Source organism: Leptonychotes weddellii, chromosome 4 (assembly GCF_054177405.1).
Source record: "Leptonychotes weddellii isolate Sample4059 chromosome 4, ASM5417740v2, whole genome shotgun sequence".
Lineage (NCBI taxonomy): Eukaryota > Metazoa > Chordata > Mammalia > Carnivora > Phocidae > Leptonychotes > Leptonychotes weddellii.
Genome location: NC_138372.1, coordinates 16,615,947 through 16,642,444, shown reverse-complemented (window position 1 = coordinate 16,642,444; position 26,498 = coordinate 16,615,947). Strand labels below are relative to the sequence as shown.

The window sequence follows — 26,498 nt, the reverse complement described above, 5'->3', positions numbered from 1 at the left end:
CTGCCGGCCGCCGCAACCTGCGGGCCGCTGAGCCGGGAGGCTCGGGGAGGTGGGACCTGGTGGCGCCCGGCTGGCGGCGCTGGAGCCGGCCTGGCGGGGGTCGGGCGGTGGGTCCCCCTGCTGCTGTGCCTGCTGCAGTCCACTCGAGGTAAGCGCGGGGCCCGCGGGGCGGGCGGGGGCCGCGGGGCGCCTACCCCGGGTGGCAGAGCTCCTGGAAGGAGGGTCGTGGCCGCAGCCTGCCCGCAGCCAGCCGAGCAGGTGCGATCGTACCCGCCCAGCCACCACCCGTTGTCTTCTAAAGTGGAACTTGGGACGAAACAGACCAGAGTCTTTGAAATTCCTTTCCCGGACGAAACTGATCCAGTTTCCTAAGGCCAATGCAACTCCCGGTGAACAGGGAAAAACAGTGGCATTTTAAAAAGCAGCTGCGCTGGTTTATAAAGTCCTGCTTAAGGTTTCCTAAAGGCACTGTCCCCTGCATTAATATGACACTGGATCCTCGCTGTTAGGGGAAGTCCTGCCCTCCGGCGCGGCCCCCATCCCTTCCTCGGGCAGACGGTTTCAGAAGTGCCACACCCAGACTGAGGGGAAGGAGCTCTGGCTTAGTCTGTGCTCTCCTTTTGCTCTTAACAAGCCACCTTTTGTTTCTGGGCTCCCACTGGTAAGTAAGGTGGTACAAAATACCCCAGGCTAGGACCCAACCACCAAACCCCAACCAGTCAGGAGAAGGTCCCAATATTGCCCCCAATCTTAGACTTCCTAGTCTTAGGCTAACAATTTAAGAGCAAGAAGGGCCCTTGGTCATAATTTAATACTAATATTAAAAGCCAACGTTTCTTGACAACTTCTTTGCGCTGGACACCACATTCCCCTACTTAAGTGGTACAACCCAACCATCCTATGAGGTAGGGACTGTCTTCTCTCTTTTCGGTTGGGGAAATTGAGGCTCAGAGCAATCAGGGGAATTGCCCAAGAAGGAAAGCACAGGTGGAACACCTGGAAGAGAAGACTGAGGCTGACGCAAGCGTGGCCAGCTTTGGCTGCCGGGCGGGCAGCTGGAGCAAGACCGTCCATCCACCTGGGTTGGCCCAGGGATGTCCCAGCCCCTGGCACCTCCACAGCAGGAACTGATAATGCAGCTGGCCAAGGACAGTGCACCTGTGTGTATGTGTGGGTGGGGAGGGGATCCTCTGTCCCCCTGTTTCACTGTCAACCTCAATAGTTCTCCTGTCTGGACCCAGCTACACTTTTACCTGAGGAATATTTAATGTACCCGACACAAACTGCTGCGTGTGATGGTTTAGGGTGAAGCGCAGCCAGATCCAGGTTCAAATCTTGGCTCCCACACAAACTGGCTGTGTGGCCTCAGGCAAATTATTTACCATCTGTCTCTGAGTCTAGTGCCCCTGAATGGAAGTGGAATGACACCTACCCCATAGGGTGGTTTGTCCTGAGGATTGAATGAGGTTTTGTGCATAACATGCCAAACCAGTGCTCAGTAGATGGTAACCACTCTAGCTGCTATTTATCTTGTGGGCATGTCCTGCCCACAACATACCTTATAATCTGCTTGCAGACAGACTTTGGTCTCTGCAGCCCACCTGCTAGAAAGCTGGGAACAGTGACAGCATCTGCACCCCCAGTGATCTGGTTCCAAGTGGGGATCACAGGATGAGGTGGAAGCAGGCACCCATATTTGGGTTAAAAGGCCAGGGGTGAGGAGCTGTGCCGAGAACCATCAGTAGAACTGCTCCCCCAACCCGTCCCCCATACCATTCTGTCACCGGTGTGGATTTATGTCACGCCCTGTGTGACACTTCAGGGAGCTGAATTCTCACAGGACCATGAGCTCCTAAAGGGCAGGAATGGAGTTATATTCCTCTTTGAAACTTCTGGCATGCAGTGGTCCACAGATGTCATTAGCCAATAGTGGTTCATAGATGTTGGAAGAATAAAGCTGAATGGGCCCCATGAGAAGCTCAAGGAGGAAATGTGGTCAAGAGCTCAGAATTTGGAGTTGGCTACTAGCCCTGGATTTGAATTCTGATTCTACAACTCATTACCTGACAAGTCCTCTGTTTCCCTCATCTCTAATGTGATGATCACACTTAGTATCTACCTTCTAGGGGTGTGGGGAGGATTGAAAGAAAATGCAACAAAGTACTTAGCATGGCTCCTGGCACATAGTTAGGACACAATACCTGTTAGCTGCTATCATCATCACCATCATCCCCATCACCCTCACTACCACTACTTAGAGATGTCAGGGAATTGACATTTGAATCAAGTCTTTAAAAGATTAGATGGTAAAAAAAAATTTTTTTTAAATGGTGAACAATAGACAGTCAAAGAGTGCTGGGTTCAAAGTCACCCAAGAGATGTAGTAGTTTGAGAAGGACAGGAAGCAAGATTGGCTGCAGCCTCGTGAGCCTGCTGGGGAGCTGTAAGAGAGAGGTCGACAAGATGGCCTGTCATGTACCTCAATAAAGAGTGTGGACTTTATTCTAAGGGCCAGGGAAGGGCATGGAACTGGGGAGGGGTGTAATCAGTGTATATTTCGGAAGATGAGGGTTAGCAGTGAGGAGGAGGTGTCAAGGAGGGGATGTAGGGGCCAGTTAAGGATAGTCAGGGAAAGTGTCACTGAGACAGTGACATCTGAGCAGAGATGTGAAGAAAGCAAAGGCGTGAGTCTGATAGAGATCCAGAGAGGGGGACCAGTCTAGGCAGAGGGAATAGCTCCTGGAAAGGCGTGGAGGTGGAGCGTGCCTGGCATGCTCTAGAAACAGCAGAAAGACCGATGCAGCTGGAGAGCAGGGAGCACGGGGAGAGCAGTGAGTGGGATTAGGTAGGTCTTGGGGCGGGGGGCAGATTATAAAGACTTTGGATTTAACCTTGAATGAAGTGAAAGCCATTAGAGGGTTTAAAGCAGAAGAGCGACTTGATCTGACTTTCATTTTAGCCCTTGTTGCTATGTGGAGAATGGACTGAAAGGACAAGGTTAGAAGCAGGGAGACCAGTTGGAAGGCCTTTGGAATAATCCAAATTATCACAATATTCATTCATTCAACAAATATTTATTGTGCATCTACTCTGTGCCAGGGACCATGGCAGGCAAGCTCTGGGGACATGGCTAAGAAAAGAACTGAGCACCTGCTCCTGAGACCCTCAGGGCTGTTCCCTCCTGGAGTCCAGCAAATCCAATAGATGTTAGATGGTTCCTGTTCGGAGGTGTTCCACTGAAACCCTCAGGTGCCAGATGGACCGCAGAGGCCTAGGGAGGGGAAGGGGCTGCGGTACAAGCAATCAGTGGCCCAGCTATGATTAGAGTCCTGACCCTGGGTGCCCAGCCTACATCATGTCGTCTATGCTTTAGCTACCCCAGATGACTCCTGGTTCTCAAACTCACCGAGCACCTGACTGCCCACCACACCTCTCTTCAGCTCCAAATGGCCCATGTCAAGACCAGCCAGGAGCTCCAGGCTTCATGACCTCTTCTCTCCCACAGGGAAGCCCCATCTGGCCCCTCCCCAGAACGTGACGCTGCTCTCCCGGGACTTCAGCGTGCACCTGACATGGCTCCCAGGGCCTGGCTACTCCCAGAATGTGACCTATTTTGTGGCCTATCAAAGGTAGAGGGGAGCCTCCAGTCTGGTGTTTGGGGAGCCTGAGGAGGAAGGCAGAGGCTGGATGGGCTTGTCTGGGAGTATGTGTGGTCAGCGTCCTGGTTCTGTGTCCCATGGGAGACAGCATGTGGCAGGTGTTTGGAGAGAGCGTTGATAAAGGTCTGGAGGTGGGAATGGTGTTGATTAGGAGACAGTGCACAGGTGTTGGGTCTGCCCGGGCTCGGGAGGATCTTTGAGAAGAGTCAAACAGGGCTCAATTAGAGCTACAAGGGCCCAGGGGTGGAATTCTCCAGGGCCTGGATGAGGTGCTTGGAGTTGTTCCAGCTGACAAGGGAGGGCAGACGTATCTCCTGCAGGGCCCATGGTAGGCATTGCTAGAGGATCACCCTTTTCCCTACGGAGCCTTGAGATCCTTCTCAACCCCGCAGTCCGGGCAGCCATGACTAATCCAGAGAAATCTGAAAATGGAAGCAGATTTGCCGATTTGCACATAAATAGGAATCACTTGAGGTTCTTTAGTGGGAGAGTAAGATGATGAAAGCAGATAGTCAAGAGGACTCATCCAGGATGGGTGAGGAGGAGGAAGCAGGAAGGGGAGGTAAGTGCTGAGTACGCAGGACCCACCTGTTCCAGGCTGAGTGCTAACATCTTGCATGAACATTTCACTTCTTCCTCCCTGTATACCCAGGCTGGCACTGCACTTCCCCATTTATTTTTTTTTTAATTTTATTTGTTTATTTATTTGAGGGAGAGAGGGTGTGAGTAGGGGGAGGAGCAGAGGGAGCATGGAGCCCGACACGGGACTCAACCCCACGACCCTGAGATCAGGACCTGAACCGAAATCAAGAGTCGGACCCTTAATCGACCGAGCCCTGCACTTCCCCCATTTTAGAGACAGGGAACCTGAGCTCAGAGAGGTGCTATGATTTGCCCGAGGAAACCAGGGATGGAGCCAGAAGAAAAACCCCAGTCTGACCCCGAAGCTTATGTGCTTCCTGTTCTTTCATGGTCCCTCCTTCTGTAACATCCAGATGTGAGTGAGGGGGGCCTACCTTGGAAAAGGGCAGATTGCCAGCGAGCTTTCAAAAGAAAGAACTGTACAGAAATGTATCAGGAGGCAGGAAACACCTAACATGTACTGTGTGCTTTGCTGTGTGTCAGGCACTGTGTCCACGCATTAACCGTCCTTATTCTCACACAGCCCCGGGGGGGTGGGGGGGTGCGGCACCTGCCCCCTGCAGGGCAGAAGATGGAGGCACCCAGAATATATTTTGCTCAAAGTCACACAGCTGGGAATAGTGGGGCCGGGATAGATTGATTAGAGTTGAAAGTCCATCCTCCAGACCTTTATGATATCGTCCTTCTCTTTTATACTTTTTCAATACCTGTGAGGATTCTAAAATGATGATATTCTAATTGTATTATTTTTTTCACTTATTAGGTGGAATTATTTTACAAAGAGATGCTTCCTCTCTTGTCGTATTTGATATTCAGTATACTATTCGGATAGGCAAGACAGGACAAATGCTTGATTTTTTTGTGCAAGTTTTCAAGATCATGAATTTTTGTGCAAGTTTTCAAGATCATCTCCCAAAGGCAATTGATTTGATTTTTTAATTATCCTTATGAACTCAAGTACTTAAACATATTTGATGGTTTCAATCCATTGCAACTTGTCTACTCATTAAAGCTTGAATGGTCCCATCTTTGGCCAGCGAAAATCCTTTCAAGTTAGCTCCTGAGTCCTTTTAATTTGAGGCTAGTAGTTTTAATTATTTTACTGCTGTTATACCAAGATGTTTCAGGCTCATTTGTATAACTTCTGACCTAAAACCTGAATCAGCCATTTCTCCATTTAGTAGAAAATGGTTTTAAAGAACACAATGTGTGTGCTAGCTGTGCTGATTACTACTTAGCTATTGCTTTGATCTTTTCAGGAAACAGGGTGAGATTGGTAGGTAGGTAGATAGGTAGAAAGATAATTCTAATCCCACCTCTGTTCCTGGCTTCTACTGAGATGGCTAATTAAGTCCATGAGTCCCGTCCGTGATCTCCTTATGAAATGATTTCCCAACCACACCCTGACCCTTGGTGTTCCTTCTAGAACTTACTTTCTCCTTTTTTTGCCATATGCATAGGCTGAGAATTTTCCAGTTCCGGTTCCTTTTTGCCTAACAGTGCTTTCTACGTGCCTCTCTCCTCTCTCCTTTTACCGTAAGCAGTAAGGAGAAACCAGGTCACATCTTCAACATTTTGCCTAGACATCTCCTTAGCTACATATCCAAGTTCATCACTTTTAACTTCTATTTCCCACAAAACACCAAAACACAATTCAGCCAAGTTCTTTGCCACTTTATAACAAGGATCACCTTTCCCCCAGTTTCCAGTAAGACATTCTTCCTTTGCATCCAAGCTCTTCCAAGAACGACCTTTGACTCCATATTCCTATCAACAGTCTCTTCAGGGCACTCTGGGTATTTCTAGCATGCACCCAAAGACTCTTCCCGCCTCTAGCCATTTCCCAGTTGCAAAGCCACTTCCACATTTTTAGCTATTTCTTACGTTAGCACCCCATTTATGGTACCAAAATCTGTCTTAATCAGCCAGGGCCACCATGACAAAATACTGTAGCCTGGCGGCCTTAAACAACAGACATGTACTTCTCACACTTTCAGAGGCTGGAAGTCCAAGATCAAGGCATCAGCAGGTTTGCTTTCTCCTGAGGCCTCTCTCCTTGGCTTGCAGATGGTCACCTTCTCCCTCTGTCCTCACATGGCCTTTTCTCTGTGTGATAGCATGCCTGGTATCCCTTTCTCTTTCTTAAAGAATGTAAGTCCAATTGGTTTAGGGCCCCACTCTTATGACCACATTTAGTCCTCATTACCTCTTGAAAGGCCCTATCTCCAAGGACCTATACAGTCATATGGGGGGTTAGGGCCTCAGCATATGATTTTGGGGGGGGGAATAAAATTTAGTCCATAATACCTAATAAGCTGGATTTCATCACATTTAAAACTTTTACTCTTAAAAAAAAAAAAAAAAAGCCTGAAGAAAATGAAAAAGCCAGCTACCGAGAAAAAAAAATTCACAGTATATACACTAGAAAAGGACTAGTATCCAAAATAGATAAAGAACTCCTGCATCTTAATAATAAGAAAACAGATCACCTGAAAAGACTTGAATAGTCACTTCCCAAAGGAAGATATTTGAATGGCCAAAAAGCACATAAAAAGATGTTCAATAGCCTTAGTCATCAGGGAAATGCAAATCAAAGCTACAGTGAAACACTACCACACACCAACTGGAATGGCTAAAATTAAAGGGCCTGACAATACTAAGTGTTGTCAAACGTGGAGTAACTAGAACTCTGTGCATTGTTGGTGGGAATGTACGGTCACTTTGGAAATCAGTTTCTTGTCAAGTTTCACCTTCAGTTACCAAATCTCCCAGATTCTACTCCTAACGCTTTTTAAGAGAAATGAAAACAAATGTCCATACAAAGACTTGTACATGAACATTCATACCAGTTTAATTCATAATAGCCCTGATACGGACTGAAACATACACCCGCATATTCATATGCTGAAACCCTAACCGCCCCCCACCCCACCACAAGAGTGTATTTGGAGATGGGGCCTTTCACGAGGTAATTAAGATTAAATATGGTCATAAGGGTGGGGCCCTAAACCAATAGGACTCTGTGCTAGTATTTTTGTTAATATTTTGTTGATGGTTCATGTTTGGCTCAACTAGTTCGTTCTATTTATGTTCATTAGACCAACTTTGATAATTATGTTTTTCTTTTTTGTGTGTTTTATATACTTGCTGATTATTTTTCTTTGTTCAATCATTAATTACTAAGTGAGGTGTATTAAAAATTTCTCATTATGATTGTGGATTTTCTGTTTCTCCCTATAGTTTTGTCTATTTTTGCTGTATAGAGTATCTAGCTATTTAGCAGGCACATATAAGGGAGAATTTTTATATCTTCCTGATAAATGGAATAATTTCTCATTATGTAGTGATTCTTCTCATCTTTAGTATTTCTTTGGACTTTGAAGTCTATATTTTGTCTCATACTGATATAACTACAACAGGGTTGTTTTTTTTTTTATTGTTAATGTTAACATACTATAGCTCTACCAAAAAACAAAACAGAGGAGTTCTTTCCAAAAATCTGTTCTCTTTGCCTACGCCCTTCTCAGCCTCCTCCATTCACGTATCGCTTGGTCCCCAAACCCAGGAGTAACCGTGGATTTTCCTCTCCTCAAGTTCCACATCCAATCCATGAGCAGGTCCTATCTGCTTTTACCTCCAAAATATATCCCCAGTCCAGCCGCTTCTCGTCATCCTCACCTGTTTTCCCTTAGATCACTACTGCAGCCTCCCAGCTGGTTTATCTGAGTGACCTTTTATTTTTTTCTTAAGTTTTACTTATTTATTTGAAAGAGAGAGAGAGAACACATGTGCTCAAGAGCCAGTGGGGGAGGGGCAGAGGGGGAGGGAGAGGAAGAGAATCTCAGGCAGACTCCCCACTAAGCACAGAGCCCAACATGGGGCTTGATCTCACGACCCTGAGATTGTGACCTGAGCCAAAACCAAGAGCCGGATGCTCAACCAACTGAGCTACCCAGGCACCCTGAGAGTGATCTTTTAAAAAAAGAAATTAGGTCACGTCAGTCCCCCTATTTGGAACCTTCCAGGGGCTTCCTAGCACACTTGGAATAAAATCCAAGCTCCTTACCGGGATGCGGAGGCCCCACCTACTGTGCCCACCCACTCCTCTGCCCACCTCTCCAGACTGTCCACACCTCTCCCTCCCTTGTCCACTAGTCTGCCGCCATGCTGGCCACCTGGCTCTCTTCTGGACAGGTCAAGCTCCTTCCCACTGCAGACTTCTGCTTTTGCCATTCCTTCTCCCAGGCCTACACCTGGCTCCCTTGCCATCGAGGCCTCAATACTACCTTCCTGGCCTTTCCTGAGCCACCTTTGGCAAGCAGTCCTCCCCCACTCCCCATTACCGCTGCCCTTACCCAGTCCCGGGTTTACCTCGCTGATGGGATGATTGGCTTTCTCCCCCTCCCACCAGAACGTAAGTACCCGAGGGCAGGACCTGTCAGGCGTTGCCAGTTCCCCAGGGATCGTGCCCAGTGTGCAAGTCCCTTCTTTGGACCCTGGTGTTGTCCGAAGGTTGGCATCACAGACCTGCGTGTCCCCTCTGACAGCCACACAGCATCCAGCACGATGCCTGGCATGCAGCAGGGGGCCTGAAAGGCCTGAGTGAAGAACGTGGGAACTGGTTGCTAGCACTCGCAATAGCAGCCACCACGTGGCCCTGGGGAGGCAGGAGGATGAGGGGGGTGACCTCCTGAGGCCCCAGAGCTAGTGAAGGACAGAGCCAGGATCCCACCACCTGCTTCTCTCCAGAGTCTGAGCTCCTAACTAGACTCTCCAGAGTCTGAGCTCCGGTAGGACAGACGGATGGGTGGACATTCGGGCAGATGGAGGGACAAGGGAGCACGTGTCTGCTAAGCAACCTTGCCCCAGAGGCAGAGTCCACAGCCCAGGCTCCCCTGTCTCCTCCCTCAGCGCTGCAACCCCCAGACGGTGGCGAAAAGTGAAGAAGTGTGCAGGAACCAAAGAGCTGGCATGTTCTTTGATGTGCCTGGAGAAACAAGACCTGTACAACAAGTTCAAGGGGCGTGTATGGGCGGTTTCTCCCAGTGCCAGGTCCCCCTCGGTGGAGTCCAAGTACCTGGATTACCTTTTTGAAGGTAAGTCTGTGGCTAAGGGACCTGGAGGGAGACTCCCTGTCCAGGAACTTGGCTAAGTGGCACTGCTGTCCCGGCCACCGTCTCCCACCTCCCCAAAGCGGAGGACAGCCGCATGTAGCCTGGCTTTGTGGCAGGGGGTTAGGGGACTTCTGCCAGTAACAGCAATTCCGTTTGCACTCCTCCTAGTGATCTTCTTTATCTTCTAGCGAACACAACCTTAGTCGTGAACTACACAAGGCATTTTATATACTTACTCCTATTTTTATGCTCAGATTCTCTTTAAGAAACAATTTTGGGGGGCACCTGGGTGGCTCAGTCAGTTAAGCGTTAGGCTCGGGTCATGATCTCAGGGTCCTGGGATCAAGCCCCAAGTCAGGCTCCCTGCTCAGTGGGGAGTCTCCTTCTCCCTCTCCCTCTGCCCCTTGTCACCTCCCCCCACTTGTGCTCTCTCTCTCTCAAATACATAAGTAAAATCTTTAAAAAAAAAAGAAAGAATTTTTTTAAATTCCAGTTTCAAAAGTAACTTCTGTACACTGTAGAAATTGGGGCAGGGGAGAGAAGGAGAGAAAAATAGAGAGGAGAGCATCCGCCATGTGTCCCACATTCAGAAATCACCAGTGTTAACACTGAGCCAGGAGAGCACTCTTCTTTTCCCAGTATATTTTATTTCTAATCCTAACGACAAACCTGTGGGGTTCATTTTCATTAACCCATTTTTTAAAAAATAAACAAAGTAGGATTCACAGAAGTTAAGGAACTTGCCAGGATACACAGCTAATAAGGGGTGGAGATGGAAGGAGAATCTGGATCTTTCTAATCTTGGTCATGGTACTAGACCAGACCAAGAGGGAGGTGGGGTGGTAAGAAGGAGAAGATAAATACTCCAACAATAGCCTCACGGAGCTGAGATCTGTAACTTGCTACCCAGTCTTCTCAAAATATGTGAGAGCAGAATAAGGCTTGGAGAGAGAGGTGGAAGGGCTTGAATGAAATTGTCCAGGGGGAATAGTAGAAAGGAAGAAGAGCTGACCTGGGTAGGAGAAGCTGGCTGGGTGGATAAGAAAGGGAGAAAGATGTATGGGTAAGAAGAAAGGCAGCATGGAGGGGGTGCAGGAGGTTACGGTGGAGGAGGGAAAGGAAGAAGGCTATGTGGAAAGACACATGTGTTGATGGGAAGATGGAGGACAGGAAGCAAAGGCAGATGGATGGATCCATGGGTAGATAGAAGGCTGGGAAGAGGGAAGAGATGGAAGGACAGGAGGAAAGGGGAGGCAAAGGAGGAAGGAAGGGAGGAAGAGAGGACAAGAAGATACGATGTATGGAACATAAAGAAGAATGGATGGGTGAGGAGGAAGGAGAGTAGGGAAGTAGCGGCTTGGCTAGCCTAAAGGCAGGAAGACAGTCTAAAGGAACAGGAAGAAAGAAAGGAGTGTTGGTTGGAAAGAAAGGAAGGACGGGCAGGCAGGCAGCCAGGCAGGCAAGCTGGAAGAGCGAAGGATGAACCAATAGTTGGAGGGACAAGGGGAAGAGATTAGGATAGAAGGAAAGATGCAGCGAGGAGGTTACTTTGCTATTACTATTAATTTTGTGTTTGCCTCCTCCTCCCTGAAGCTCTCCTCACTCTCCCGCAGCACACCCCAAGCCGGAATGAGCCTTCCTGCCTTTTGCCACCCTCGGCTGGCGCCCTGGTCATTTGCTTTCTTGAGTTTTGGTAGCTTGTGTATTTCATTGCCCCCTAATTTCCTCCAGCTTCTGGAGGTCAAGATCCCCGTTCCCTCCAGCTGCCTGCTCAGGGCTTAATATGTTATCAGTGGCCCCTGGACTCTGACCTACAGAACTGGGAAATAATGCGTGCGTGTTGTTTTAAGCCACCCTGTTTGTGGTGATGCGTCAGCAGCCGTAGGAAGCTGATACAAGTGGGCAGGATTCTGACAGTGGTACGTGAGGGCACCCAGGTGCAAGGGGCAGCAGGAGGAAAGACAGGTGAGCTGTGAGTCTGGCCTGTTCATTTCACCTCTCTAAGCCTCAGTTTGCCCTTCTGGATGATGAGAATAGTGCTATCTGCCTCCCAGGGTCACTGCAGAGCTGAAATAAAATGGCTTTAAGGTTCTTGATGCATAGTAGGTGCTTTACAAACACTGGAGCCACTTTCCCCTTCCAGGAGTGTTCTCTGGGCTGGGGGGAGGGGGGTGTGGTGTGTAGCAGGGGGCAGGGGGATGGAGGCTGACAGGTCCTGTTCTGGTTCTGCCAGTGGAGCCAGCCCCCCCTGTCCTGGAAGTCATTCGGACAGAGGAGATCCTGAGCGTCAATGCCACCTACCAGCTGCCTCACTGCATGCCCCCACCGGATCTGAAGTATGAGGTGGATTTCTGGAAGGAAGGCATCAGGAACAAGGTAAGAAGCCCCTTTCCTGCCCCCAGGCTGGACCTCCGTCCCCACGGCCCCTCCAAACCCCAGTGCCTCTCACCCTCCCTGCCTACTTTCTGCACACCTCCTCCAGGAAGCCCACCCCACATACCTCTCACTCCTGGCAGTCACCCCCTGACTCTGTACAATACAACTGGCCTGTGGCCCACGCTTGCCCTTCTCCACCTAAGAAGCCAGTATGGGACGTCCTGCCCCTGCGCATTATAGGTGGTCACAGCACACCTGTTTTCTACCCAATATATATTTTTTTAAATTATGAAACCCTTTTGGTCCAATGAAATCTGATTGAAGTATGATAGGCTGTAGGAGGCCCGCTCGCCAAAGCACTGGATTCATTACCAAAAAAATCAGAAAGCACAGATACATTCCAGGAAGGAAACTAGAAGTACTCAGAGACTACCACAAATATGCCCTTTCAGACTTGTTTCTCGTGCGTGCACGTGTGTGTTTCTGTACACATTGATTGACGGCCGGGGTTGGCAGACGTTTTCTGGAAAGGGCCAGATAGCAGATATTTTCTTCCTTCAAGGGTCAGGCGGCCTGTCCAGCTAGTGGACTCTGCCTCTAACCCACAAAGCAGCTGCAGACAATGGGGCGATACACGGGCATGGCCGTGTTCCGGGGACTTTTTTTTGCTCTGTGCAAAAAAAAAAAGCAGCAGGCCAGATTTGACCCATGCGCTGTAGTTTACTGACCCCTGTTCTTATTCCCTCCTTCTTTCACTGACCCACCAACATCCACGCTCCTGACCTCCTGCATATGTACTCTGGACCCTAGATCCTCCTCTGACATAGTCCCTGCCTCCCAGAGCATCACAAACATCCTAGACCAGCGCTGTGCCACGCATGTAATTTTCAATGTTCCTCACTAAATTACGTAAAAGAAACAAGTTCATTTCATTTTAATAATCTATTTTATTTCGTCCAATAAAACGTTATCATTTCAACATGTAAATCATATAAAAGTTCCTGGCACGCTTGGCATTCTTTTTTCATGTCGTCTTTGAAAGCCAGTGTGCATTTTATACTCAGAACCCATCTCAGTGTGGACCAGTGGCTGCTGGACTGGGCGGAGCAGCCCTAGAGTTTTCTGGGTCCGTAAGGACTGAATGATGCTCTCTACCCCCAGATACATTGGGAGGCCCTGAGGGCAGGAAGCCGGAGGAATCTGCCCTTCAAAACGGGGACCCGCAGGCCCCTGGGGGGTGCACACGAGGGTGACCCTGAGTGGCAGGGCTGCTCTTGAGTGCACACCGTCTCTACTTCAAGACTCAGTGGGGAAGACACCAGATGATGTTGCTCCCCAATGCTGAAACTGTAAGGCGGGCAAAGAAGACGCGGGGATCACTGGAGTATCCTCCCGGCCCCACCCTGTCCTGTCCCCACAGCGGGTCTGCCCACCCCCCTGCTGTCTCTCCAAACAGACACGATTTCCGGTCACTCCCCGCGGCCAGCCAGTCCACATCCCCCTGCAGCCAGCCACCAGCGGACACCATTGCCTCAGTGCTAGAACCATCTACACCTTTGGTGATCCTAAATACAGCGACTTCTCCAAGCCGACCTGCTTCTTCCTGGAGGCCCCAGGTGAGTGCCAAGTGATACGGAGGTGAGGACCCCCCCCCCCCCGCCACCGCACATATTATCTCCATCCTATGGCGGTTAAGGGCATGAGTCTAGAGATAGACTTCCCTCAGTTAAAATCCCAGCTCCACCGCACGCACTGTGTGTCTTTGGGTAGCTTACATCACCTCTCTGAATCTTGGTTTCCATAGTCTGTAGGATGGGTTTACTCTTAGGAGGATTACATGGGATGATGCATGTGAAGCCCGCAGCACATATACGGTTATAGGTGGGAGCCATGGTCATTGTTTCTGTTCTTTTTTTTTTTTTAAGATTTATTTATTTATTTGAGAGAGAGCGCGCACACAAGCTGGGGGGGGAGGGAGGACAGAGGGAGAGAATCATTTAAGCAGACTCCCCGCTGAGCACAATCCCATGACCCTGAAATGATCATGACCTGAGCCAAAACCAAGAGTCAGAAGCTCAACCAACCGAGCCACCCAGGCACCCCATGTTTCTGTAGTTCTTATTTTTCATTACTTAGGAGCCAGCTGGGCATTCCTGGTGCTGCTACCACTTCTGCTTCCCCTGCTGTTGGTCATTGCCATAGGCTATGTGATCTGGAAGCGCTTCAGAGAGAACCCCTGGTTTCAGCGGGCAAAGATGCCGTGGGCCCTGGTATGGCAAGTCTGGGTGTGTGCAACAGAGGGGGAGGGTTGTTGAAGAATAAGGAAATGGGTCTGGACTTAAAGACATGAGTCAGATAGAGTGTCAAGATAGTCCAGACTGCAAACATCTCCTACCTTCATGTCTAAATTTCCACCATTAGTAATTCATTCCTTTGGCACCAAATTCAAATGGCAAATATACCTGGGAGGGAGAAGTGCTGTAAGTCCCCATAGTGAAATAACTTCATCTCTGCTATGGATTTGTCAGATGCCAAGAGCAGAGCCCCCAGCCTTGGGACTCAGGAGGAGTACCCAGAAAGGGGAGGGGCAGAGGGTGGTGCCAAAAGGGGAAATCTTAGAAGGATCCCAACACTTAGTTCACAGTTTAACCGAGGGTGAGTCTTGCCCAGGCTGACCCCGGAATCTCCTTACTTGTCTGCTGGCTCACTCCCTTAGAAGCTGGGACAGGGGGAGGCCTGGAGAGATCAGATGGGTCCGACTTGTTCGAACGAGGGCCCAGCGAGGGTGGCTAGGCCATAGGTGTGGCTCAGTGGGCTCTCAGGTCAGGACGGCTTTGAGGATGGATTCTGAGTATCTGCCACACAGGAGTGTTTTTAACGTCCCTCGCTCTGGGAGCTGCAGGGAAATCCCAGCTGAACTACAAGCTCTGTGTTAGACATTTCTGTGCTCTGCCGCACCCCTCCGCCTGCTCTTTACATGGAGAGTCACCACTCAACTTCCAGTAGCCAACACCTGCCGCGGGGGAGGGGGGGGTGCTGCCTCTGGCCTCTGGTGTCCACTGCGCCCATGCATGTGGCCGGCCGGGGAACTGGCCTCGCTCTCACCCTTGCCACCCCTCACCCGACGGCGCCCTGAGGTGCGTGGGCTGCACTGGCTCCCAGCTGCCCTACGGGTAACTTGCCTGATGACAGCCTCTCTTGGTGGCTCTCCCCAGCCCCACTGAATTTTCCCTTACTGGGGTTTCCTGGGATCACTTCCCCCACAGAACTACTTACATTTGACTCCTTGTCTCGGGGTCTGTTGTCAGGGGAACCCATCCTTCAAGAAAGCCTGAATTTTCTGTTCTTTCCTCCCCTTCCCAAATCAGGACTTTTCTGGGTACAGATACCCCACGGCAACCTTTCAGCCCAGTGGCCCCGAGTCCCTGGATACCTTGACCCTCTGTTCCCAAAAGGAACTGACCAGAAGGGTCAGGCCAAGCCCTGGAGTCAGGACCCCAGCCACCGTCCAGGCAAGATCAGAGAAGAACAGTGCTGAGGAGGAGGAGGAGGAGGAGGACGCAGACGACAATATCAGCTTTCAGCCCTACCTTGAACCACCCCCCTTCCCAGGGCAGGAGCACCAGATCCCGGGGTGCTCTGAGGCAGCTGGCACCTGGAGTCCTCCCGTCCAGGTCGAAGGCTCCTCTGCTGCGGATGCTTCAGACAGAAGCTGGGCCAGCACGGGGGGCTCCTCCCCCTGGGATGAGCCTGGGTCCTCTTGCTATTTGGCCAAGAAGAAGCCAGGCCAAGGGCCAGCTGGGGACGGGTGTCAGGAGCCTCTCCCACTGCCTGAATTCTCCAAGGACTTGAGTTTCCTGGACAGTCCCCTGAAAGATGACCTCTCCTCCTGGGCCAGCTGGGGCTCCTCAACACCAGGGCTGAATCTGGTCCCTGGGGAGCCCCCAGTTACTCTTCACACACTGACCTTTTGCTGGGACAGCAGCCCTGAAGAGGAAGAGGAGGAGGAGGAGGAGGAGGAAGAAAGTGAAGGAGGAGGAGGGGGAGGAGGGAGGGAATCAGAAATTGAGGATGATAGTCCTAGCAACTGGGGGGCTGGGAGCCTACGGAAGACTGAGGTCAGAGGTGGGACACTGGGGCATTACATGGCCAGGTGAGCTGTTCCCCAGCTTCCCTCCAAGTCTGGTGCCACTGAGCTTTCCTAGGACCTGAGATGCCACCGAGACTTGAGAGCCTGGGAGCATCACCACTGAGGCCGTGGAGGGTTCTTGCAGCATTTCGGAAACCCCAGGGTTGGTGTCAATTAGCTTGAGCAGTAAGAAGCCACCCCATCCTTTTTGACTCACCGACTTTGGGCTGAGCTCCAAGAGAGGTGGAGACAAGAATGGGCTGAGGTCAGAGGTTGATTGGGTGTCGCATCACCCCATCGGCTTTGGGGTGACAGGCCAGTTAGAAAAATCATCCCTGAAAACATGAAACAGGTGAAGTCAGGTCACAGTGGACGCCAAGGGCTAACACCACAAGGGGCCATCTGGATCTGGAGGGAGGGAATTTGGAGCACATCTTTATCAGTGTCATGCCTTTCTCTGGCACCTCCTGAGCACCCCCACCCCCAGGTCCCAGCCTCCTGGTTCATGAGTCCTCGAGGGTGGGCCCCAGTGAAGAAAAATCTAGTAAGCCAGGGATGTTGGACAGGAAGGGAAAGGGTAGTCATTATTCAAATTCCAGCCTCTGACTCAGGGAATTACACAGCTTTTATGATCAGATGACCTGGCTTCAAATCCCAGCTCTGCCATTTACCAGTCATGTGACTTTGGGTAAGCCACCTTCCTTCACTGTACCTAGGTTTTCTCACCTGCAGCTGAGAGTCCCAAGAGAGAGACGTGTAGTATGGTGGCTGTCACATCACTGGTACCCTCTGCACGGTGGCTGGTAGGATTCTCCATCCTCCCAGGCTCTGAGAGGACTGCAGGGCATCTCCCACCTGTGACCCCTAAACTCTGAGCGACTAGCGTTCACCTTTCAGCTGGTCTCACCTCTCATCTACCTCCTGCCTTCTACCTTCACTTCCTCCCTCCTCCTGGTCAGGAAACTGCACTCTCAGAAAGCCAGAGCCCAGCCAAGAGGGACCCTGACCCCTCTCCCCTTTCCCAAAAAGAAGGAACCAAATGATCCACCTTCCAGGGGTCTGATTTGTTGGGGTTGGGGTCACAACCTGGCAGAGAACTAGACTCGTGGGCCTGTGATCCCTGTTTTAGACAGCACTTTAGACTCTTTGATTATAAAGAAGTCCCATTTTCCCTTCTAGTTGTGAGAATCCAGCACCTTCTGGCAGCGTTATGTTAAAAGGTATGGGAGAAGCAGTAAAGTGTCCCCCAAACTGAGAGGGCACTTTGAGGCCGGGAAATGAAGCAGGCCGCTGCATACAGTTTTCACAGAGTTTTATTCAGGGTAACTCACTGACGGGGCGCTTGGGCGGACGATGTTCCGTGCAGAGACATATTTACTCTCTGGGAAATCCAGGCCTCAGTCCGCAGGTGTGATAGAGCCAGGGGACGCTCAGAAGGGCATTGTGGTGAGATCAGAGGGTCTACACACACCTCAGAGGGCTGGAGTGCACCTCTGACAGCTAACCTTTCATCAGAACCTGTGCATCAGGAAGGGGAAAGACTATGTTGTCTCTAACAGGTTCATGGGAGGCCAAAACAAGCCTCCCCCCCCATCCCAGCCCTGGTGGGCATTTCTAAGGTATGTATATGAATCTCCAAGGGCCTAGAACACATAGCTTCAAGAGAGGTCGTGGAGTGAACATGAACAAGATGGAGGGCCAAAGATGGAGTCAGTATGGTCAGCGCTCCTACAAGGTGACGATCCTTACCTGGGGGCTGGTGAGGGGTGTTCTCAAACCACTGTCTTATTAACCCATACCCACCAGTGTATGGGTGAGCAGAGCTGAGTTTTTACCCACAGGGACCAAGATTTTTGTCATTTTGTGGCTGGGATCTGAACCATCGTGGTTCTGTGACCTGGGCCCTGCCATTTAACTGCCAGGACTTAGATTTCTCCATTTGTGAAGAAAGCATCTTTGTAGCCATTTTACCCACAGAGGTGTGCTGTTTTAAAGGCAACATGAAGGTTTACCGTTAAATGAAAGATCTGGTAAAGGGCATCTGCTCCAGGGGTTCTCGAGCCACATTGAGACCGTTCTCAAACGGTCTTGGGTTTCACAGGACGAGTCTCAATTGCAGGGGATCCGTGGTCCATAGGACCCCCCACTTCCACCAGAGCGGCCTCCCTGAGCCCTGGCGCGCCCCCATGGCCTTCCGTGTGAGGCTGTGCTTAGGGAGCTCCACTACTCAAGAAGTTAGCAAACCACTTTTTTTTTTTAGATTTTATTTATTTATTTGAGAGAGAGAGAGAGAGAGAGAGCACAAGTGAGGTGAGGGGCAGAGGGAGAAGCAGGCTTCCTGCTGAGCAGGGAGCCCGATGCGGGACTCGATGCCAGGACCCTGAGACCATGACCTGAGCTGAAGGCAGATGCTTAACAACTGAGCCACCCAGGCGCCCAGCAAACCACTTTTTTAATTGAATACCTGTCTTTGTTTCAAACAAAGAAATGTCAACTCACTATATATGTCCCTACGGGTGAGATCTTTGGTCTCTGGCCAGCTGGGCCAACCACTTTGCCCTTGGCCTTGTCAACAAAATGCCAGGATCTCAGCAAGTATTTCCAGGAGCACAAACTGGCAAGAGGCCTTCACCACTGCTGGGACTCAAACATCCATGCACGCACACACACACATGCACACACACACACGTGTACATGTCTGCAGGAGCTGAGGCTTGTCCACATCCCTAAGCACAGAAGAAGAAGAACCTCAGCATGCTGAGGTTCTTTCTGGAACCCAGCTGAGCTGCTTCGTGGAAGTAATTTCGAAACACTAAAAGCTGTCATCACTATTGTCTTAGGCCTCTGTGAAGGAACCACATTATCTCTTTTCTTAAACCTTGTTATTTAAAAAGAAGAAAAAGAAAAAACAGCCTTGTGTTTGTTTTTTTTTTTTAAGCAAGCTTTCAAAGTTTCATTTCTGAGAGAGGCTGAGCTTTTTAGTAATTCTCAATGCCAGCTCTTTTATCCTTAAATCATTAACAAAAAGCCGTGGGAAGCATTGGGAAAGAGCATGATATTCAATATCATAATTTGCCAGGTGTGCTCAGCACTTAACTGTTTACAGAGCCCTCTCCTGCACACAGTGGCCGCCCGGGAGGTGCATAGCCCGAGCTCGGGGGCCACGTGGAAGGATGGGTGGGTGATGCCCTATGCGAAAGCAACATTATGATTCTTTAGCACACTGAGATTATGCATTGTTCTTAGGTATTTGTATTCGTGTCTAATTTTGTTCTATGTTGATAACATATTTAAATAATTTCCTAATGGTCTTGGGTATTTACCCTAAATTGTTCTAAATAAAAAGCTCTATTTTTAGAGAAAACGGCAGGATTGTATGGAGATGTGTGTGCTCTTATTTCTCAAAAGCTCCTCCCCATTCATCTAGCTCTTAGATCACAAGGGTCTTGGGTTGGGTCCCCAGCAGCAGACCCAGAGACTAGGATTTGGGGGTATAAAGCAGTGCTGTGTTTCCAGAAAGCACCAATAGGGGAGTGGGAAGCCAGGCAGGGAGGGAAGGCAAACTGTCCAGGTACATAAACATATCACTGTTCTGGGCAACTGGGGCTCAGTCCCCCTGGAGGGCTTTGGGGGTTCAGTGTGGGACTCTCCAGATTTGTTCAGCCAGGAGCAGGAGCTGGGTGGGGAACGTATCCACAAACCCTGTCAGTCCTGCCCCCACTCCCACCCCCCGCGCGAGTCCTCGATCTGTGCTGTTGAAATCCATCAAGCTGAGTGCATGAGAAAGATGAGTGCCGTGGGGGCGGGGGAAGAATACCCAGGTCACCAGCTACAGTGAGGCCCAAGCTGTACCCACAACCCTGGCATTGCACCCTATTGCAACAATGGTCCAGGGAAGGATACAGAACATCCTCCATGGCTGGCCTTGCAAACCTGAATTCATTCCAGTAGATCACTGCTGAGAAGAAGCTCCCAGCTTCCAGTGACTCTCCCAGGACCACCTAGGAACTGACCAGCACGGTGCCTGCTGATCGTCATCATTTACCGGGGCCAGGGCAGATGCTAGACCCAACCTGAGCTGATCCAACAAGTCCCTCTCCGTGGAATTCGGAAGTCTTGGCTGCCTGGATCTACAACAGGTAAGTTCCAACCTGCTGTGGCCCCATCGCCCTCTCCAAGGAGCAGGAAAGCACAGTGTGCAGAAAAAACAGGAATGTGGCAGCCAGGTGAGCTGCCGAGATGACAAGCGATAAACCCTGGCTCCCGTCCATTCCTGAGGCCCAGCTACAGCCCTGTCCCTGGCTTCCCAGCAACATAGTTTTTTGGTTTTTTTTTTTAAAGATTTTATTTATTTATTTGACAGAGAGAGACACAGCAAGAGAGGGAAGACAAGCAGGGGGAGTGGAAGAGGGAGAAGCAGGCTTCCCACTGAGCAGGGAGCCCGATGCGGGGCTCGATCCCAGGACCCTGGGCTCATGACCTGAGCCGAAGGCAGATGCTTAACGACTGAGCCACCCAGGCACCCCCAGCAATGTAGTTTTAAATCAGCTCCCTGGACTGCCTGTTTCTTGTAACCGAATATCCTTGCCAACTCACAAAGAGACCATCCATATTGTAGCTCGTGGTGAGGTTGGAGCGTCTGACCCTTGAATGGATGTGCAGTAGGTCCTTCCCAGAAAACAGGGTAGAAGTTCCTCTCCAAGTGATCCCAATCACCTCCGACTCCACCTTCTGAAGCCAGGTCACCTTTGGAGGGTCTCTTAGACTGTTTGCTGCCCACCTTCCGGCCAGTGGTGGGTTTACAGGGCCGCTGGATCGCACGGGTTCCTGGAACTGGGAGAGGGGAGGTTTAGGGTACTGGGCATTACATCCTGAGAACTCCTTTAGGGAAGGGACTGTTTTCCTCCTGGCACCAGCACCTCGCGTAGGGTGGAAGCTTGGTATTGAATAAATTAATGAAGGAATGAACGAGTGAATTAATCTATGAACTGGAGTCAGTAAGGGGCTGGCTATGGCTGAGTTATATATAAGGCAGCCAGAGATCTTGCATATTAGATGACACCATCCCAGATCCCAAATTCCTGCCGCATGTGAATCAGTGCCACTCAGTGAGTGAAATGGCGAGGAAGGGAGCAGATGTGGAAGACAAAACAGTACCCTCACCCCCTAACTGTAACTTCTTATTTCCCATCGTTTAGGACTTGATCGTTGGCTATTTGCTTACAGCTTCCTTAAACTCATTCACTGTGTGCACCAAATGGGGCTAACGTGATGAGAGTTTGGGGGGTTAAAAAAAAAAAAAAGACCAGAAAGTGTATCTACATGAGTGAGTCAGTTCCACGAGTCCATTACTCAAGAGATACTGGTTGGCCCCAGGACCCATTCCAGCCCAGGCAGCCCCACCCCTTGGCACATGATGATACATAATGCAGAGGTTTGACAGCTTTTTATAAATTATCAAGAGGTTTTTTTTCCCCCCTTCCCTGCCTCTCTAAGTGGGTGAGGAGGAGGAGGCAGGGATCTTAAGGTAAGAACATCTCGGAGTACCATGCCTTGGAGGGAAAAACCATGAGCAGGTGGTGGGAGGCCCCTCTCCAGGTGTCAATGCCTCCAGGGCGAGTCCCATCCATTCTGGCAAAGCATAGTCCACCCCACCGTAAGCCTTGGCTTCTCTGGGCACTACGTAGACATCTCAGCAGCCAGATCCCAATAGGGGCTCAGACTCCCCGCACCCCAGCTCCTATCTCTGAGCTCCAGGCCCTGTCATGGAATGTCCTCCCCCACTCCAGCCACAGAGCTTAATCTCTAGGATGCAATGCCCTTGCTTCTCTCATCCTTTGGAATTTGGCCTCAGAAACTACAGACAACTCAGATTTCTTTTTTTTTTTTTTTAATATTTTATTTGACAGAAACACAGCGAGAGAGGGAACACAAGTAGGGGAGAGGGAGAAGCAGGCTTCCCGCTGAGCAGGGAGCCTCATGTGGGGCTCGATCCCAGGACCCCGGGATCATGACCTGGGCCGAAGGCAGACGCTTAACGACTGAGCCACCCAGGCGCCCCGCAACTCAGATTTCTAAGAGAAATATCACTCCCGCCATCCCCACACCCAGACACCCAGGAGTCCGGGTTTTTGCAAAGGTTTTTAAAGGCCCTCCCTTGGTCTTTGGTTCCTCATTTTGCAATAGGAGGTTCCGGTGAGAGCTCCTCCTCAGAAACTGTCTAGAGACATAGGCGTGTTTAATCCTCCCAACAACACTGGGGAATAGAGATTCTCACTTCCCTTTTGCAGATGAGAAAGCTGGGCGTCAGAGATTAAGGCACCTGCACACCTCAGATTCAGTGACAGAGCTGGGATTCGAACCCGGGTCTGTCTGCCCAAAGCACACGTTCTGTTCACTTCCTGGTTCCCGGGGCACATATGAAACTGGACCCCCAGTTCTAGCATGAGACACAGATCTCCTTAATGTTTTGATAAAGAAGCGTGGTCTTCTAAGCATGTAATAAGCTTCAGGAATTCCTTACCCTGAGAGAGAGCTGAAATTATAAGCAGAATCAATAAACATTGAGCTAAAATTGTGTTTGTGTGACTGACAGTAGCCATGAAGGGAATTCTGGAATGTCAGGGGAGCTTTCCAACCCCAAAATGATTGCTCAAACCCCAAGGACCCTTAGAGGACTTCTAGACCAAGCCTCCTTTACAAACAAAGAAACTGAAGCCCAGAGAGGACACAAGACCCATCAAGGTCACCTGGAGTCAGGTGCAGGTTTGGGAGCAGAACCAGGCTCCTGACCTGAAACACTAAGTAAATGTCCCTGATTGACACAGCCCCAGCTTAGAACCAGGGGCTCCAGGGTGAGTCTGATTCTCAGGCTCTTCTCTAAGAAGAGGCTTAAGGGTGGGCTGCCAGGGCTTAGTTCCTTGCTCTCACCATCCATGAGCGATCAGGGACCCCTTTCAGGCTCTCTCACTGCTGAGTTATCAACCAGGGGTACTCTCCCCTCCCCCAGCGCACACCCCACCGCCCTCTGGTGTTCTTCCTTCTGCAAAACAGGTTCTGACATCCCTGGGTGTTGAAAGAAGGGACAGAAGCAGGTCACATTCCTGAGTATTTGTCATTTTAGGATGTGCTTTTTCTTTTCTTTCTTTCTTTCTTTTTTTTTTTTTAAGATTTTATTTATTTATTTGACAGAGAGAGACACAGCGAGAGAGGGAGCACAAGCAGGGGGAGTGGGAGAGGGAGAAGCAGGCTTCCCGCCGAGCAGGGAGCCCGATGTGGGACTCGATCCCAGGACCCTGGGATCATGACCTGAGCTGAAGGCAGTCGCTTAACCAACTGAGCCACCCAGGCGCCCCTCTTTCTTTCTTTTTTTAAAGATTTTATTTATTTATTTGACAGAGAGAGAGACAGCAAGAGAGGGAACACAAGCAGGCAGAGGGAGAGGGAGAAGCAGGCTTCCCGCAGAGCAGGGAGCCCAATGAGGGGCTCGATCCCAGTACCCTGGGATCATGACTGGAGCCGAAGGCAGACGCTTAATGACTGAGCCACCCAAGCGCCCTAGGATGTACTTTTTCTACAGCTTAGGGTGGCCACCGCCAGTACTGGCCAGCTCCCCCCAGCATATTCATCCATCCAGCAAGCATGACCAGGCACTTGCTTTCTGCCAGTTCTTGGTAGATGCTGTGATATCAAGAAGAGCAAGTTACACCTTTGTCCCCATAGTCGGCAATGGGGAGAACAAACCCAATGTGTGACACCCATGAGGACGGGTGAAATTCAGGAGGCCAGGGGAGCACAGAGCTGGGGCTCCTAACCCAACCTAGTGAGAGGCTCACACCAGGAAGGCTTCCTGGAGGAAGTGAGTTTGAGAAGAGGTCTGGAGAACGAACAGGAATTAGATAGGAAAGGGGGGTGGAAAGGGGATTCCAGGCAGCGATACAGCTTGGACAAAGGCTCACAGTCAAAGTGATGCAAGGTGCATTGGAGAAATTTATCAGAAAGCAAACAAATGAATTTTTCTGGCAATCTGAGCCAGAGAGAATCAGCAGGGTGGATCTGCTGCTATATAAGTCAATTCAGTATTGGATAGTTGCTCTATATTCAGCCCTGTGCAGTGTACAGAGAAATATGAGGGGTGCTCTTTGCACTCAAAATGCTTTCTCCCTCCCTGGGGAGACAAGAACCATTGCATTTTAAAGACCAGAGAATGGGGGGCACCTGGGTGGCTCAGTCAGTTAGCCATCTGCCTTCGGCTCAGATCATGATCTCAGGGTCCTGGGATCGAGCCCCACATCGGGCTCCCTGCTCAGCAGGGAGTCTGCTTCTCCCTCTCCCTCTGCCTCTCTCTCTCTGTCTCTCATGAATAAATAAATAAAATCTTTAAAAAAAAAAAAAAAGACCATAGAATGGAGTTATTATGGAACATCTCACAGTGGTCACAACCATTCACTGAATACCCCCAGCAACCATGAGCAGCCCATCCTAAAGTCAACTGCACTATCATGCTGAGAGCTATTTCCTTAAATCAAAAGAATTTGCCTCCTTAATATGTGCTTCCACTGCCCCCTTGGTTTTCTTGTTTGGAGGTAGTTACATAAAAGGGGGCTAGACTCTTCTTCATGCAACCGGTTAGGGTTAGGGTTAAGGGTTAGGATTAGGGGTTAGGGTTAGGGGTTGGGATAAGGGCTAAGGGTTAGGGTTTTTCAAAGATGGTGCTGATGTCTCACATTGCCCTGACTTGAGTCTGTCCTTTCCTGTCCTAAACAGGGCAATAATACTGGATATTGCCAATGTGCGGTACCAGAGCCCTAGAAGGATCTTTAAGTTGAACGTGTGGTGAGCTGAAATCGTCTTGAACAGCTCCCAGGAGAGGACACCTTCCCACCAGTGTTTGAAAGACTTCCAAAGGGAGAGCAAACGGAACTTCAGGAGGGGCCTACAGCCTAGACAAAGGCAGCTCATTGTGCCTTTTTGTTTTGTTCAGTAACCTTGCTTTTTTTAATATAAAGTAATATAGTGCTTATAAGTACTTTAGAAGCCCAGCGGCCAGTAGCGGCCCGAGCAGGGCGAGCGGCGCGTCGCGGCCGGTGCGCGCCGAGCGGCTCCCAGTTAAAGCAGCTGAGGCCCACAGGAGGACTTTCCAAAGGTCGCACACAATGAAGAATGGCAGAGCCAGGACAAGAGGCCACATGTCCTAGTTCAGCTACCAGCCCCAGGGCAGGAAGATTTGACCATCTTCTTGCCCCCACCCCAATCTACCCCAACAGAACTTTCACATGGCTTCACAGGGAGAGAACCCCTGACTCTGGAGTGGCGGATTGGAATCTTCCTGCTTGGGGAATCCAAGACTGGCTTGAGACCTCCTGATATCTCTGAGCCTTGATTTCCACATCTGTGAAACAAGGACAGTGGAGGAGACAGTCAGATGACCTACATCTTAAGATGAGGAAACCAAGCCATTTGTCCAAGGGCTCACAGCCAACAAAAGAAAGGACCAGGATCCACACCATGCCACGTGGGAGGTGAGGCTGGACGGTAGAACATGGTGCTCTGTGGTTTGGACTTTATTTCTCCATGAGAAGCCATGGAAGGTTTTCAAGTATGGACGTGACATTTATTTATTTATCCATTTAACATTTAATAAATATTCATCAGGTGAAAAAAAAAATAAGTACTTTAGAAAATGCAGCTGAGCAAAAGAAAGAGAATAAAAACCAGCTATAATTCTATTATCTTTTTTTTTTTTTTAAGATTTTATTTATTTATTTGAGAGAGAGAGAATGAGAGAGAGCACATGACAGGGGCGAGGGTCAGAGGGAGAAGCAGACTCCCTGCCGAGCAGGGAGCCCGATGCGGGACTCGATCCAGGGACTCCAGGATCATGACCTGAGCCGAAGGCAGTCGCTTAACCAACTGAGCCACCCAGGCGCCCTATAATTCTATTATCTTCCAGAGATAATTCCACTGATACATTCATATTGTAATCGTATCATTTAAGACTTTTTCTCTATGTGTGTATGTGGGTATTTTTTTTTAAGACTTTATTTATTTATTTATTTATGAAAGAGAGAGTGAGAGAGAGAGAACATGCGGGGTTGGGGGAGGAGCAGAGGGAGAGGGAGAAGCAGACTCCCCGCTGAGCAGGGAGTGCCATGCAGGGCTCGATCCCAGGACCCTGGGATCATGGCCTGACACCTAACGGACTGAGCCACCCAGGCGCCTGTATATGTATGTGTGTTTTAACCAGGCTTGTACTGTACATAGTGTATGCCATACTTCCTCTCATTTGACAAAATATGGGGAATCTTTGGCCGCCAAACATTTTCTCCAGCACTATTCAATTGCAAGGTTGTGCTCATCTTGCCCTGGGTGGACAAACCATTATTCATTTAACCAACCCTCTATTGTTAGACATAGAGGCTCTTCCTTTTTTTTTTTCCTATTTATTATTAAAAATGAAGTCTGAATGTTCCCACATTCTTATCGTTTTCTGAAATTACAGGAAATGACTGGCACAAGCCATACCTTCATTCCCCCAAAGCACAGCTCAAATTTGGCTGTTTGGTCAAACAAACTTTA

General features: G+C 49.9%; 1 protein-coding gene and 1 pseudogene across 1 annotated transcript; both read left to right on the top strand.

Annotated features, from left to right (window-relative positions):
• LOC102732406 (cytochrome c pseudogene) overlaps nt 1-3,633 on the top strand; it is a 55,495-nt pseudogene extending 51,862 nt beyond the window's left edge.
• On the top strand, nt 106-19,289 carry IFNLR1 (interferon lambda receptor 1). Its single transcript, XM_031020560.2, has 7 exons — nt 106-148; nt 3,506-3,629; nt 9,213-9,397; nt 11,649-11,791; nt 13,248-13,407; nt 13,928-14,061; nt 15,160-19,289. The coding sequence occupies exons 3-7, from the start codon at nt 9,283-9,285 to the stop codon at nt 15,946-15,948; spliced, it is 1,341 nt and encodes a 446-aa protein (XP_030876420.2). The 5' UTR covers nt 106-148; nt 3,506-3,629; nt 9,213-9,282; the 3' UTR covers nt 15,949-19,289.
• Nucleotides 19,290-26,498: the final 7,209 nt, after the last annotated feature.